The 15,391-nt window shown below is 42.6% G+C and overlaps 1 protein-coding gene across 1 annotated transcript; it reads right to left on the bottom strand.

Moving 5' to 3' along the window:
• Positions 1–3,948: 3,948 nt before the first annotated feature.
• LOC148063306 (B-cell receptor CD22-like) lies at positions 3,949–13,381 on the bottom strand. The gene is made up of 10 exons (XM_087811026.1): positions 13,302–13,381; positions 8,713–9,051; positions 7,418–7,645; positions 7,072–7,347; positions 6,445–6,702; positions 6,113–6,376; positions 5,043–5,300; positions 4,820–4,898; positions 4,685–4,745; positions 3,949–4,440 (listed from the first exon to the last, which is right to left on the bottom strand). The coding sequence occupies exons 1-10, from the start codon at positions 13,369–13,371 to the stop codon at positions 4,369–4,371; spliced, it is 1,905 nt and encodes a 634-aa protein (XP_087667152.1). The 5' UTR covers positions 13,372–13,381; the 3' UTR covers positions 3,949–4,368.
• Positions 13,382–15,391: the final 2,010 nt, after the last annotated feature.

Below are 15,391 nucleotides of genomic sequence, written 5' to 3'. Positions count from 1 at the left end.
GCGGAGAAATGTGAGTTCAGTGTCAGCATGTTTAGCTTTTTAGGTTTTATATTAGGGCAGGGTCAGCTCCAACCAGATCCCTCAAAGATTGAGGCAGTGGCTAATTGGCCGGTCCCCAATAGCCGTAAACAACTCCAGCAGTTCCTTGTGTTGCCTAACTTCTACCGATGATTCATCAGGGACTATAGTAAAGTCGCCGCTCCCCTCACCCAACTAACCTCCACTAAGCTCCCATTCTGAGTCATCCTGACACTACTTAACAATTCATCGTCGAGTTGGACGCCTAGGACTCCGGCTTTGGAGCTGTTCTCTCACAGAGGTACCCCGATGACAATAGAGTACACCCCTGTGCCTTCTAATCCCGCAAACATACGCAGGCAGACAAACTGGAGACACGAAGGATCGGAAGTGCCCTTCCTGGTTCTAACGGACCACAAGAACCTCACATACCTGAAGGATGCTCGTCGCCTGAACTCTGGCCAGGCTCGGTGGGCCCCTTTTTTTAACACGTTTCAACTTTACACTTTCGTACAGACCTGGAAACAAGAACATCAAGCCTGACGCTCTTTCCCTGCAATTTGAACCCACGCAAGAAGAGGTTTCTACTGAGACCATCCTCCCCAAGACTTGCTTCATTCGGGCAGCCGTGTGGAACATTGAACGGGTAGTTCTGGAGGACCAAAAGGATCACCTGGCACCGGAAGATTCACCTACCAACCTACTCTTTGTCCCGGACCCTGCACGCTCCTAGTTCCTTCAATGGGGTCACACCTCCAAGGTAACATGCCACCCTGGAATAACCCGCACCTTAAGCTTCCTTAGCCAGCGTTTCTTGTGGCCCGAAATGGCTAAAGATCTGAAAGACTTTGTTGCTGCCTGCTCCGTCTGCTGAAGAGGAAAGTCCTTGCATCGCCCTCCTGCCGGCCTCCTCCAACCACTGCCTGTTCCCAGCCATCTCTGGTCACACCTCTCCGTTGACTTTATCACGGGTTTGCCTCAATCCCAGGGTATGACGGTAATTCTTACTGTTGTGGAGCAATTCTCGAAGATGGTGCACTTCGTTCCCCTTCCTAAACTGCCATCAGTGATGGAGTCTGCGGACCTTCTGGTGACCCACGTGTTCAGGCTCCATGGCATCCCTGTGGACGTTGTCTCAGACAACCAGTCTAACCTCTGGGTATCATCCGCAATGCAATGGATAGTCTGAGCGGGTGAACCAAGACCTGGAAGCCGCCCTCTGTTGCGTTTCTGCACGCCATCCTACTGCTTGGAGTATGCACCTGCCGTGGGTTGAATACGCCCACAACTCCCTCATCTCCTCAGCTTTGTGTATGTCCCCTTTTATGGTAGCGTACGGATACCAGACTCCACTGTTTGCTTCCCAGGAAAGGGAGTTCGCGGTACCCTCTGTGAAGTCCCACCTAGGACGCTGCCACACAATCTGGAGGCAAATCAGGTTAGCCCTGTCACAAACTGCCACCCGCTACCGTCGGTTGGTGGACAGACACCGGTCACCGGCCCCAGCCTACAAACCAGGCCAGAAGGTATGGGGTATGGCTATCCACCAGAGACCTACCCTGCAGGTGGAGTCCAAGAAACTCGCCTCAAGGTAAGTAAGTAAGTAAGTAAGTAATATATATTTATATAGCGCTTTTCGAGAGAATTCTCGCTGCAGAGTTCTGAATCAACTGCAGGCGAGACACATCCTTCTTGTTAAGACATGAAAACAAACTGTTACAATAGTCCAGACGAGAAGAAACAAACGCATGGATTACAAGCTCCAGATCATGTTGTGACAGCATTTTCCTAAGTTTAGAGATTTTTTTCAGTTGAAGGAAACAGTTTCTGGTCAGTTTTCTACAGTGTTGAACAAGAGACATGTCTTTATCAAATACAACACCCAGGTTTCTCAGGCTCAGTTTGACAGACTGACCTAAGTCACCCAAGTACTGACTCAACCCTGGAATCGTATCATCAGGAGCAATCACCAGAGTTTCAGTTTTGTCCACATTAAGCTGTAAAGTGTTTTCACTCAGCCATTGTTTGATTTCTAGCAAACAATTGACTAAGCTGTTCAGCCTTTGGGGCTCAGTTGGGTCAAAAGAGCAGTAGAGCTGGATGTCATCAGCAAAAATGTGATAAGAAACATCTGGAAATCTCTGAATGATTTTACCAAGGGGAATCAAGTACAGCAAAAACAATAAAGGACCCAGAACAGAACCTTGAGGGACTCCACACAACAGATCTGCCGATTCAGACCTCATTTGATTGGCAGATACACTAAAACTGCGCCCAGAAAGGTAAGATGAGAACCATTCTAACACAGACCCAGACAGTCCCACTTCATCCCTTAGTCTTCTCAGCAGGATCTGGTGATCAACTGTGTCAAAGGCTGACGACAGATCCAAGAGAACCAGAACAGTGAATTTACCAGAGTCAGCCGACATCATGATGTCACTGGACACTTTCAGTAAAGCTGTCTCCGTAGAGTGATGTTTACGGAAGCCAGACTGAAACTTCTCATGGATGTCGCTCTGATCCAAGAACAAAGACAGCTGCTCGGACACCACCTTCTCCAAGATCTTGGACAAGAAAGGGAGCTTAGAAATAGGCACTTCGAGTTTGAAAGGATAATCAACCCCTCTGGCATCTGACTCAGACTGCCAGCCTCACTTAAGGTACACCCAACCTTTCATGTCTCCCTCCTGAAGCCAGTTGCCACCAGCCCTCTTCCACTGATGGTTGGTGCATTCTCCCTCATCACGACGTCTTTGGACTCGTTCAGTGTCATCTGTAGTTGTGTTTTGACGCACTTAAACTCCTCTGTAAGACAGGTGAGGGGCATCTTGAAGATCCTGTCTCTGTAGAGGTCTATTGTTGTGAGGCAGCGTGGAACTTCAAGCCACTTTTTGTTGTAAGTAAGTTAGTAAGCAATTGTTATTTCTAAAGCACCTCTCTAGACCAGGGTCACAAAGCTTCTCTACTGTAGGACCTCATAGATTGCAAGGGGCCACAGCACCCGGGGTAGAAACAAACTGGAAACACAAGGTCTTTAACTTCCTAGGAAGATGGGTGTTGTCGATAGCCTGTAGACCAGCATTGATGTCCTTATGCAGTTGTTTCACATGGTCTTTGTCTTTCAGTCTTGTGTCATAGCACCTTCTGAGGCTTTTGATAGGCTGTTCTGATACCGGGAGGATTGGGTTATCATCGATGAAGAACTTCAAGTCAACAAGCACTCCTTTCACTACTGAAATGCTACGAGACTTAGCTGGTTTGATCTTCATGCCAGATCGTGCTGGCATGTTCTAGGCATCCAGAGAAGCCCAATATGCCCGCTTTCTGGACAAATTAAACTTAAGATGTTCACAGTGCCATGGAGTGTGTTGTTCTCAAGCTCCTCTCTGTTGTTTTCAGAACTTCACTTTTCTCCTTGGTGAAGAGACTCTTTTGGAACAATCTTTCTGGCCTTCCTCCAGACTGGGCGGTTAGCTGCTAGCCCAAGGCCTCCTCCTCTCATTGCTGAACATTCCCTACGATGTCAGCATGTCTGAGAGCTGATGTTGTCTCCTCCACTGCCTTTGCTGGTTTCCACTTGCGCCTATAGGCCAAGGTTGGTATATTTTCCCTCATCACAACATCTTTTGAGTATCATCTACAGTCGTGTGTTGACGCACTTGCTTGAACCCTTCCTCGAGACTGCTGAGGGGCAGGTGAGGACACTGTCTCAGTAGAGGCCTATGGTTTTGAGGCAGCGTGGAACTCCGAGACACTTTTTGATGTAGGCTGTGACTCCTCTTTCCAGCTTCTCTACTTTTGAGATCGGGACCTCATAGATCATAAACATTTTTCTTATTCAAATATGAGCCCATCCACGTACCCTTGTTTGATTTTTTTTTTTATTGTTCAAAGAGGTATTGCTAGAAAACAGTCTGTTGTCAACTCTGATCTTAGTACGCCACAATATCGGTCATACATTTAAAAAAAAAATACAATTCAATTCGTGCTTTAGGGATTCATTTTATCAAAAGAATACTCAAGTTTTAAGCTACAGCTGAATTTGTATTACCTGAAAAAAGTTGATATTGTTCAAAGTATTCAAAGTATTTTCTTATTTTAAGATGACTTTTTTAGACAGCTGAGCAGAATTTAAGTGAGCTAGACATTTTAAAAGATTACAGCATCAAAAGTAGAGCCAATTAGTCAATCCCTTTGTCACAAAAGCTAAATAAAGAAAATAAATGAGTGGGAGAAGCACTTAAGCTTTACTGCAACTCTACTCTTACAACCATGCTGTCAAATCTCCACAAATTTAACCACATCGTACTCTGTGTCCTCTCGAAGTCCCGGAATGACGGCAAGATCCCTTTAGGAACTGTTGGAAGTGTATACATGGTCGTCCTCCTCTACTACATCATTACACTCACGAGTCGACTTTCGCTGTAAACAAATCACAAGTATTAGTTAAATGACTAGAGGATGAAGATAATAGCAGTTCAAGACTGATGTAGACCAAAGGATCAAGTCTAGATGTGTGTTCTGGTCTGTGTCAAAACATGTGACCTGAGACTAGATATTTGTCCTAGGTTTAGACTGTTTTCAACTCCACCTAACAAAACTTACTATCAATGGGTCTGAGTCTGCTTCAAGTTTCTCCCTCTCATTATCAATACATGTGCTTTACCTTGGCGTGGTACTCAGCTCTCCCTGCAGGTTCTGGAGATGGTTTAAAGAACTTGAGTCTTCTGGATCATCAAAACAAATCAATAGTTACATTCAGCATTTGGAATACAAACAAGATCAAAATAGGAGAATTTACCCAAAAATGTGTACACCGGTGAAAAGTAGAAGCAGGAAGAGAAGACCAGTGATGGAAATAAATGGTATTTTCATTGAACCTGCAATCAGCTAAATTCATTAAAACAATCATGAAATTCATCCGTTCATTGCTGCAATTTCAAAATCATGGAAGGAGGTGTGGCACTTGTTGCTACAGAATGACTGAAGTCCTGTGAAACTCTACTAGAGACCATCGGACATACCTGACACAACATTGAGCTGAACGACAGCCTCACTGTGGCCTCTGAGGTTCTGGGCTCTACACACATAACTCCCTGCCTGTTCAAGTTTGACGTTGGTGATATTGAAGATCTCTCCGGTTGCTACAGTGGTCATGTCTGCTTCAATGTACCAGGTGTAGTTAGCTTGTGGGTTAGCATCACTGCTACAGGTCAGATTGACTGAGGCTCCCTCCATCACTTCATCAGAGCTCACAGACACTGATGGAGGCCTCGGAGCATCTGGTGATGAAAATAATTGACATCAGTGCACATCAGAACTGTTAGATTAAAATTATTATATACTATACGTATACGCCATACTTAAATTTAATGCTAAAAGATAATTAAAATTTGAAGTATAAATTACTCGCCTGATCTAAGAGTGGGTACGTGACTACACATTCACAATTAACATTCCACTCAGACTGATTCACACTGGTTCGAGGCAAACTTGGATCAGAATTAGAGATATGACACCGGTAATTTAAAACATCTGTTTATCTGCCAATCACACCTTCAATCCTAGATCAAAGAACAGAGCAAGAAGCAAGACACACTCGGGAAAAGGGGGCTAAAAGACGGAATGATTAGATTACAAGAAAACAAATTAGGATGTCTCTCAATGGGGGAAATTTGCCTTAAATATAGCGATGTTTCTACAGATCGGGACCTTTTCTCCCGGGACTATTGACCTGTACAGTCGCCGGGAAAAAGTGTGTCCGGTCGCGATCGTAAAGCTTGTATTTTGTTTGACTTGGAGCGGCGAATAAACGACCTGTGACACACTCTTGATTGTTCATCTTTCTCCACGAAGCGAAGTATAAGACCCGGGACGGACATGACGTAGTGTTGGAGCGACGGAAGCGACTCCGTGTTTTGATCGTTTTAGAACACTCCAACAAAACACACGATCAAATGTTTTTATCCAAATTGGACATTATTTAAAATATGTTGATGTTCTCCAGAACAGCTCAGAAGGAATGTGGTGTGACATCACAGTTGCCTCTGAGTCTGACCAGAGAGTCCTGATGTGCCTAGACAAGTAAACTCACACTGAACATCAATGATGACTGACTCTGAACTCTTCCTCCAAAACATCTCATCAACTGAGCAGGAATACTCTCCAGAGTCTGATGAGAGGACAGGACTGAAGTGCAGGTCTTTGTCCACAAACATCTGCTGTGAGAGCGCCGACGACTTGTACCAGGTGTAGTTCAACTTAAATCCAGGACAAAAACTGCACGTCAGCTTTACTTGATGACCCTCAATGACGTCACCGGGAGGACTTTGTACCACCAAGGGTCCTGTTGGGTTTTCTGCAGGTGAAGGTGTGGACATCTTGGTGAAGCAATTATATTCTTCAATCATGGAATTTCAAACATACCTGACACAACATTGAGCTGCATGACAGCTTCACTGTGTCCTCTGAGGTTCTGGGCTCTACACACATAACTCCCTGCCTGGTCACATCTGATGCCATGGATGGTGAAGATTTTTCCGGTTGCTACAGCTGTCGTTACTCCTTTCATGAACCAGGTGTAGTAAGCTTGTGGGTTGGCATCACTGCTACAGGTCAGACTGATCGAGGCTCCCTCCATCACTTTATTTGAGTTCACAGACACTGATAGAAGGATCGGAGCATCTGAGGGAATTGACATAAAATGGATTAAAATAGCTAAATAGAGAAGGAAACAAATCCGATGAGGAAGATTTTTCCAGATTTCACATTTGGACGAAAAATCTGTATATTGAACTTTAAGCATGTTGCAGATGCAGCATCCTGATTTGTTTTCTCCTTTTATTATTGGTTTGAAAATGATGTTGGCTGGTGAAGAATATGTTTGAAGACCTTTTAAATCCAACAAATGTCAATGAATATCAATCAAAATTTTTAACTATTTATAGGTTTGTATGTATGTATGTCCATAGGCCTGCTCTCTGTAAAAGATGCTATTTCTTCTGCCAGGAAATTTAACAGGTTGCTAAGAGGACAGTGAAGAAGTTTACTTACATTGCACATCAATGATGACAGGTTTTGACTTTGTTTTGACTTTGATTGTGCCAATCATGGTTTCAACTGAGCAGTAATACTCTCCAGAGTCTGACGACTCGACAGCACTGAAAAGCAGGTCTTTGCCCTCAGAAATTTGCTGTGAGATATTTGTCTTCTTGTACCAGGTATAATTTAAACCCACGCCCGATCCAAAGATGCACATCAGATTAACCGGATGACCCTGAATGACCTCACCCGGTGGACTCTGCACCACTGAGGGTCTTGATGGAAAGTCTGGAGGGAAGGTTTGGACACATGTTAGTGATAATTGTTTCTTTCAGTCAGAGTGATGATAAGAACTTACACAGCGGAGCAGATGTGTGTAGATCTTGACCCTCAAAACCACACTTGATATAGTCCCCAGGTAGTACATGTGCTTTATAAGACTGTTCCTTCCAATTGACTTTATATCCGTTAAAGAACCAGACATACAACTGCTGGCTGGGAAGTTTGCAGCTGTTGCGACACATCAGACTCACTATGGTTAAATTACTAATGTCATCTGGAACACCTTCCACATGGACCTGCAGATCTGAAGAACATCATTCTTTAGCAATAAGGTGAAGTTTATAATAAACGCTTGTCAATTCACATCAATAATTAATCTGAGATTGGAGGGGGTGGATTTCGATCACCATATGAAACTGTTACATTTTATTGATGCCAGAAACTGTAAAAATGTGGGAAATTAAATATTTATATTTGTGTCTGTGAGTTTGTCTGCCCGATCTTAATGTCTTAAAGACTCTCAAACCAATAATCAAAATTTCTAGGCTAGAGACCTGTCAGTGAAGGTTTTCAGGTCAAGGGAACCGGGGTGTACTCCAAGAGTGAGCGATACATCAAGTATGGAGGAATGGTAACAAATAAAAGGATAGATGGTCTACACAGATTGCAATACACACCAAGAAGGCAGAATTATAGATGTGAAGGAGAGCTTCAAATACGTTGGCATATCCCAGCAACATGAGAAACACAGTCCAGGCAATTTTCAGCTATGCCCTACGAAGAAGATGAAGGAAAAGCCCTGCCGGTAGTCAAAAGGTGTTACAGCCTGTAATGTTCTCACCATGCAATGGGGGGTTTACACAAGAGTCCCGTATCCAGTGACTTTAAGCAAAGTGCAAAGTTGGGGAGTGAGCATTAGTTAGCATCAGAGCCACTTCTGTACATGAAACTAATCTCCATTACTACTACAAGAAGTTAGCTTCTAGGGCTAAGTGAATATCTCATACAATGGAAACTAACAGAGAAGGTACTAGACTAGAGGAACCATCAGCAGTGGAGAAACCCTTGTACCACAGAAAGAAAGCTGAAGCTCCTTCTAAAAACAAAAAATGTTCCTACTGTGGGAGGAATAAAGTAATATCTTATCTTATCTTAATTTGCAGATATTATTAAATCCTACTAAGGTCTAGCAATGAATAATTAAAATACCTACAAAATAAAAGTTTCTACATAATATTTGACCTCATGGGGGCCACTTAAATTCAGTCAAAGGGCTGCATGTGGCCCCCGGGCCACACCATGCCTAGGTCTGTCTTACTGGGTTTTCTGAAACATGAAAGAGAAAGACATTTGCAAGAACATGTAACTAACCTGTGACCGACAGTTTGATTCCAGACCCGACAGTGTATTTATCCTCTGTGGTGATGAACCTAAACATGTATTCTTTGGCGTCATCCTGAGTCACATCAGAAATCTTCATTGTGCACCTGTTGCCACTGCAGTGATGCTCCACTCGACCCTTGTACTCTGGCATCATCTCCAGACCAACATTGTTACTTTGATCACCAGGAAACCACAAGGTCTCGAGAACTGTCTGAGGTGGCGTGTCTGGGTATGTAAAGGTGCACTCCATTTTCACAGTTGATCCTCTTAATGCACAATACATGTTTGGACTGCAACTCCCACTGAAGACATTTTGACCGTCAACCGCTGCAGAAAAGACAAAAAAAAACGTTGCATCTTTATTGCATAATCCGATGCAAACAGATATTGATTGAAGACATTATTCATTTTTTTCCACAATTTGCAAAGATTTTACCAGATGGGAAATAAAATCAAACATTACAAGAGTTTAAAGACCAAGTATGTTTTTAGCCCAGTCTAGTTTCTGTTAGATTCAAAATTATTATACACTATACGTATACACCATACTTAAATGAATGCTAAAAGATAATCAAAATATAAAGTATAAAATACTAGCTTCATCTAAGAGCTTAAACGTTTGAATACACATTCACAATCAACATTTCACTCCAGACTGATACACTGTTTCAAGAAAAGCTTGGAACAGAATTAGAGTCATGACAGCGATTAATTTAACATCTGATTCGTCTGCCCGTTTCACACCTTGGGGCGTGAAACAAAGAGCGAAGCGGAACACACCCAAAAAAGGGGGGCTGGAAGACAAAGGCATCCGCCCACGCAACAGGGTAGCAAGGAAGTTTCTCTCCAGGTGACCGAGACATGGATAAACTTGAAAGAACCATCTGCCCCGGAATAGATGACCTCCTGGACAGGTAACTTTCCCTTAAATATAGCGATGCTCTAAGATACTGGACTGTCTTTCCCGGAGCTATTGACCTATAGAGCTGCCAGCAAAGAGTGTGTTCGATCGATCTTAAAAGTTTGTTTGACTTGAAGCGGCGAATAAACGACCCGTTACACTCTGCATTGACCTCTTTTCTCCATAAAGCAAAGTATTAAGTATTAAGTACATCGTGTTGGAGCGATGGAAACGGACTCAGTTTTAACCGTTTTATTTCTCAGTCAGAATGTATTAACTTGTTCTATAATTGACCTATTTATCTTTTGTGACTTGAATACTTCACCTACTTAGTTTTCTGAGAACAGAAACAGAAAAAAGATGTGGTTTGTAAGTAAGTAAGTAAGTAAGTAAGTAATATTTATTTATATAGCGCTTTTCGAGACCAGGGTCACAAAGCGCTTAAACAATCAAAACAATACTCAAAAAAGTACATACTTTAAAGATCAAGATAATACTGAGAACAACACAGGAGTTCGAGAAATTCAAGGAAAAGCCTGAACAAATAGAAACGTCTTAAGATGTTTCTTAAAGGAGTCAGTAGACTCCATCAAGCGCAAAGAGAGAGGAAGATCGTTCCAAAGCTTAGGAGCAACAGCCTGAAAAGATTTCTCTCCTCTGGTCCAGAACCGTGTGCGTGGAACCATAAGTAGATTCTGATCCACAGACCTCAGAGCCAGAGCTGGGGTGTAAGGCTGGATCAGATCAGTGATGTAAGGAGGAGCCTGACCATCTGCCGATTCAGATCTCATTTGATTGGCAGATACACTAAAACTGCGCCCAGAGAGGTAAGATGAGAACCATTCTAACACAGACCCAGACAGTCCCACTTCATCCCTCAGTCTTTCCCAGCAGGATCTGGTGATCAACTGTGTCAAAGGCTGAGGACAGATCCAAGAGAACCAGAACAGTGAATTTACCAGAGTCAGCCGACATCATGATGTTATTGGACACTTTCAGTAAGGCTGTCTCCGTAGAGTGATGTTTACGGAAGCCAGACTGAAACTTCTCATGGATGTCGCTCTGATCCAGGAACAAAGACAGCTGCTCAGACACCACCTTCTCCAAGATCTTGGACAAGAAAGGAAGCTTAGAAATAGGCCTGAAATTACTGAGGTCAGTTGGGTCTAAGCCTGGTTTTTTGAGCAGAGGCTCCACAATGGCATGTTTAAATGCATTGGGAAAAACCCCTGTGGAAAGGGAGAGGTTCACCATATTGGTAACCCAGGGGCCAATTACATCAAATACTTTGATAAAAAGCCTACAAGGAAGGACGTCATCTGAGCAAGAGGAGGGTTTCATCTTGTTCACTAGTGCCGAAATATCACCCAAAGATACAGCAGAGGAGGAGAGGGGCTCGGAGACAGTAGGGGTTTCAAACAAAGGGGCAGAGATTTTCTCTTTGATCAATTTAATTTTGTCAATGAAAAAACTCAACAATGCATTGCTGTCAGCTTCACAGAAGACAGGCGTGATTTGAGGAGCAGGAGACACGAGAGAATTAATCGTGTCAAACAAAACTTTGGGGTTTTTCCTATTTGCTGCTACCAGTTTTCTGATGTAATCAGATCTAGCAGTTTCTACCATCGGATTGTAAGAAGTCATCAGGTCCCTGAGGTGAAGTCTATGCACCTCAAGTTTTGTGGACTTCCAGAGACACTCGACAAAGTCTCTTCAGACTCAGGAGATCTTCATTTGTCCAAGGGCACCGTTTTTTCTGAATTTTCAAGTTCGATTTAACAGGTGCCACTTGATCCAGTATTTCAACACAATGATCAGTGAAACAGTGAATCAAACTGTCCACGTCTGGACAGTCATCAAAGGAAAGACGGTCAAACATAGCAGAAAAACTGTCTGCGGTATCGGCTGAGATGACACGCCTCTGAGACCTAACTTTCAAAGGCTTAGGTTCAGGGATGAAGTCCAGGTTAAACAATACAAGAGAATGATCACTCAGATGGACATCATGTACAGATACATTAGAAATGTCCAGGCCAAGAGTAAAAACTAAGTCTAAAATGTGGCCTTTTTGATGAGTGGGTTCAGAAACATGTTGCTCAAAATTAAAGGCTTCTGTTAAAGTTAAAAGTTCTTTAGCAGAACAAGATGTGACGTCATCAACATGAAGATTAAAGTCTCCAAGAATAAGGACAGATTCCATTTGAATAATGGAAGATAAGAAGTCACTAAAGTCTTTCAAGAACACCGCTGCCGGACCAGGCGGACGGTAGATTGACACACAATAGAAAGGTCTTGTAGAACCAACCAAGATCATCTGAGATTCAAAAGAAGTGAATTCCTGTGTCTGAATCACTTTGCAAGAACAACTCTCCCTAAAAACAGTAGCAAGACCTCCTCCACGACCAGAGAGGCGAGGCTTCCCCAGGACAGCGCTCCCTACCGGACAGAGTTCGTTCAGGTGAATAAACTCTTCCTCTCTCTGCCAAGTCTCAGAAAGACATAATAAATCCAAATTAACTCTTGTGAAAAGATCATTAAGAATAAAGGATTTATTAGTAATGGAGCGAACATTAAGAAGTCCCACATTCAGCACCGATGACGTCACTGACGACGCCGCGTCACTGACAGGCGCGCAGAGCGGGATCTTTTGAAGCGAACAGCGGTCACGTGGGTACCAGCTGTCACTGAAGTTCAACTCGGTAGTAAAAGCCGAATTAAAGAGAGGAAATGAAAAAATGGAAATCGCCCGGTACCCGAGAGATCAAACGATATTCCACAGAGTCCGAGTCGATGAGAAGCGGAGCCGGAAACATATTCACCGGACGTTGGTAACGCTCGCGGTTATAATCTTCCATCGACTCTCTGATGTTGAAAAGAGCATCACGATCATAGATCCGAGATGCTTGAGACATATCTTTAGTGATATGAGCATAATATCCGGACAAGTAGTCATATATACTCTTCTAGTCATTGACATTCAGCTGTTTGAGAAAGAAAACGTATATGATTCACCAGACCAGTCAGTGTAAACTTCAGGGTGTTACTGACCATTGACCATTGGATTTTTTAATCCAAATTGATATTTTTACCATTCAGATCCCCAACCTTGGTAGAGTACACCCTCATTGAAAAAGCATCTATTTCCAGGAATGATGAAAAGACTGTGAAAAACGTTGTTGAGTAAGAGTCTATGAACTTTCAGAGCAATTCTGTGGATCAAAGCTGGTTAATAACCAGGACGAAAAACCAGACTGCTCCCCTAAAAAACAAGGTTTTACTGACAGTAAAATGAGAATAAAAATGCAAGCATTGAATGAGGAATATATAGAAACTGAATGAGAGTCATAACTTCCTGATCTCTATTTATTAGATCCGAACGTGTCAGAAGTAAATGAGGATCATTTTAGATAGATTGATTTCCCACATTTTTAGGCAAGTCCTAAACAATGAAACGGCATTAGGTAAAGTATTTAAACATAGACAGAGGGATTAAAAAGCATTATGGGTGCTGTACGTAACATCTAGGTTGTTTTTTTCCTTATTGAACTTTGGATAGACAAGTGAAGGTGGTTTTAAAAGGTTGGCAATAGAAACAAAAGATAAGAACACGCTTTTACTAAAAGACATCTAGATCAGGTGAGTTTTATCCTAAAACAATAATACATGTGAGCGTTACCTTGGATATAGAGAAGGATGAGTAGAAATTCTGGCTTGATTCTTGAACTCATGTTGCTGCTCCGGTACATCTACTGTTACTTATCTGTGTAGGGGAAAAGAAAAAGCTGTAGAAAACCACTGACACTTCCTTTAACTGTTACCTGTGCAGCATCCACAACCACCAGGCAAGTTTCTTTCATTACAAAAGCGTGATCACTTTTCAACTACTTTTTTTGTATTGACTTCATTTTTAGAATAGAAGATAATTTGTAAGGTTTATTTTGGACATAAAATGTTTTATTGTACAAAGCAGAAATGCTGTCTTGGTGAACTCTTAATATACTTAATATTATATTGACTTCATTGTGTCAATCACATTATCAACTGAGCAGTAATACTTTCTAGGACTGAAAAGCAGGTCCTCGCCCTCAGAAATCTGCTGTGAGATATTTGTCTTCTTGTACGAGGTATAATTTAAACCCATGCCTGATCCAAAGATGCACATCAGATTAACGGGATGACCCTGAATGACCTCACCCGGTGGACTCTGCACCACTGAGGGTCTTGATGGAAAGTCTTGAGTGACGGTTTGGACACATGTTAGTGATAATTGTTTCTTTCAGTGAGAGTGATGATAAGAATTTACACCGCGGAGCAGATGTGTGTAGATCGTGACCCTCAAAACCACACTTGATATAATCCCCAGGTAGTACATGTGCTGTATAATACTGTTCCTTCCAGTTGACTTTATATACGTTAAAGAACCAGATGTACGAGTGCCAGCGGGCGGGTTTGCAGCTGCTGCGACACATCAGGCTCACTATGGTATAAGTATTTCTGTAGTCAGGAACACCTTCCACGTGCACCTGCAGATCTGAGGAACATAATTCATACCTGTAATTGAAGTGAAGTTTTCTTTAGGTTAAATTCTTGTCACCTCACACCAGTGATTATTCTGAGAGTGAAGCTGGGAGAGTGAGCTATTGGTCACTTTATGAAACTGGTCTTGGATGTGAAGGAGCTACAAATACTTTGGCACATCACAAGCAAATGGCAACCATGAAGGGGCTACAAAGAAAGCAGCAACTGCCAAATACTAATACAACTTCAAGCAAAAATGGCAAGTCCTAAGGAGCCTGCTTAATTGCAGGAATGGGGTAGAAAATTTAAAGCTATGCCCCACAAAGAAGAAGCCACATCAGTAGACATTATTCCAACAGGGTTTCTAGGGTGGCCTATGAGGAAACCCAGATGTTTAGAGCTGCGAAATTGCTGGCACACTGGCACTGACACTATTTGCATTTATTCTTGTCAAAGATGGGAAAATGTCTTAGATTGGAAAGATTTGAAAAAGAATGGAAATGGCACTGGTATGAATGGGTAGGAAAGAATTTGGGTGGATCAAGGCATTATTGTAAGGATGAGAGCGGATTAGAATGAGGTACAGAAAGATGGAACTTTATCAGCTCATTGGATTTATCTGTCACGGTTAGAGAAATTCCAGGTAACATGCTTCTCCAATCAAAGTCTGAAGTTGTGAACTTGAATAGAAACTGAGTTCAATAACTATCTCTCAGGTCAGTGATTTTAGAGTGGAGATTTGTTCTCCGTTGTCTTTGTAGACATCAAAAGTGATGTAGCGGTGGTCTTTACAAACGTCCTCCGGCTCTAATGGATCCCCCAAGTGTTTACTGTATTGAGGACTGAACCAGAACTGTGATGACAGATTTCCATTATATTTGCCTCCACACCCTTTTATAAAAAACAACATGGAATTAGTTTTCTTTCAAAACACTTAAGAGTCTCACATTTTGAAAACCAGTAATATGGTTTATCTGCAACATCTGCAGGACATGTGACTAACCTGTGACAGACAGTTTGATTCCATGCGGGACAGTGTATTTATTCCTTTTGGTGATGAACCTGAACCTGTATTCTTTGGCGTTATCCCGAGTCACATCAGAGATGGTCAATGTGCACCTGTTTCCACTGCAGTGATGCTCCACTCGACCCTTGTACTCCGGCAGAAGCTCCAGACCAACATTGTTGTTTGGCCTATCAATAGGAAACCACAAGGTCTGGAAAACTCTCCGAGGTGGACTCTCTGGG

Source organism: Callionymus lyra, chromosome 16 (genome assembly GCF_982586985.1).
Source record: "Callionymus lyra chromosome 16, fCalLyr1.hap1.1, whole genome shotgun sequence".
NCBI classification, from domain to species: Eukaryota; Metazoa; Chordata; class Actinopteri; order Syngnathiformes; family Callionymidae; genus Callionymus; species Callionymus lyra.
This window is presented reverse-complemented; position numbering and strand designations above follow the sequence as displayed.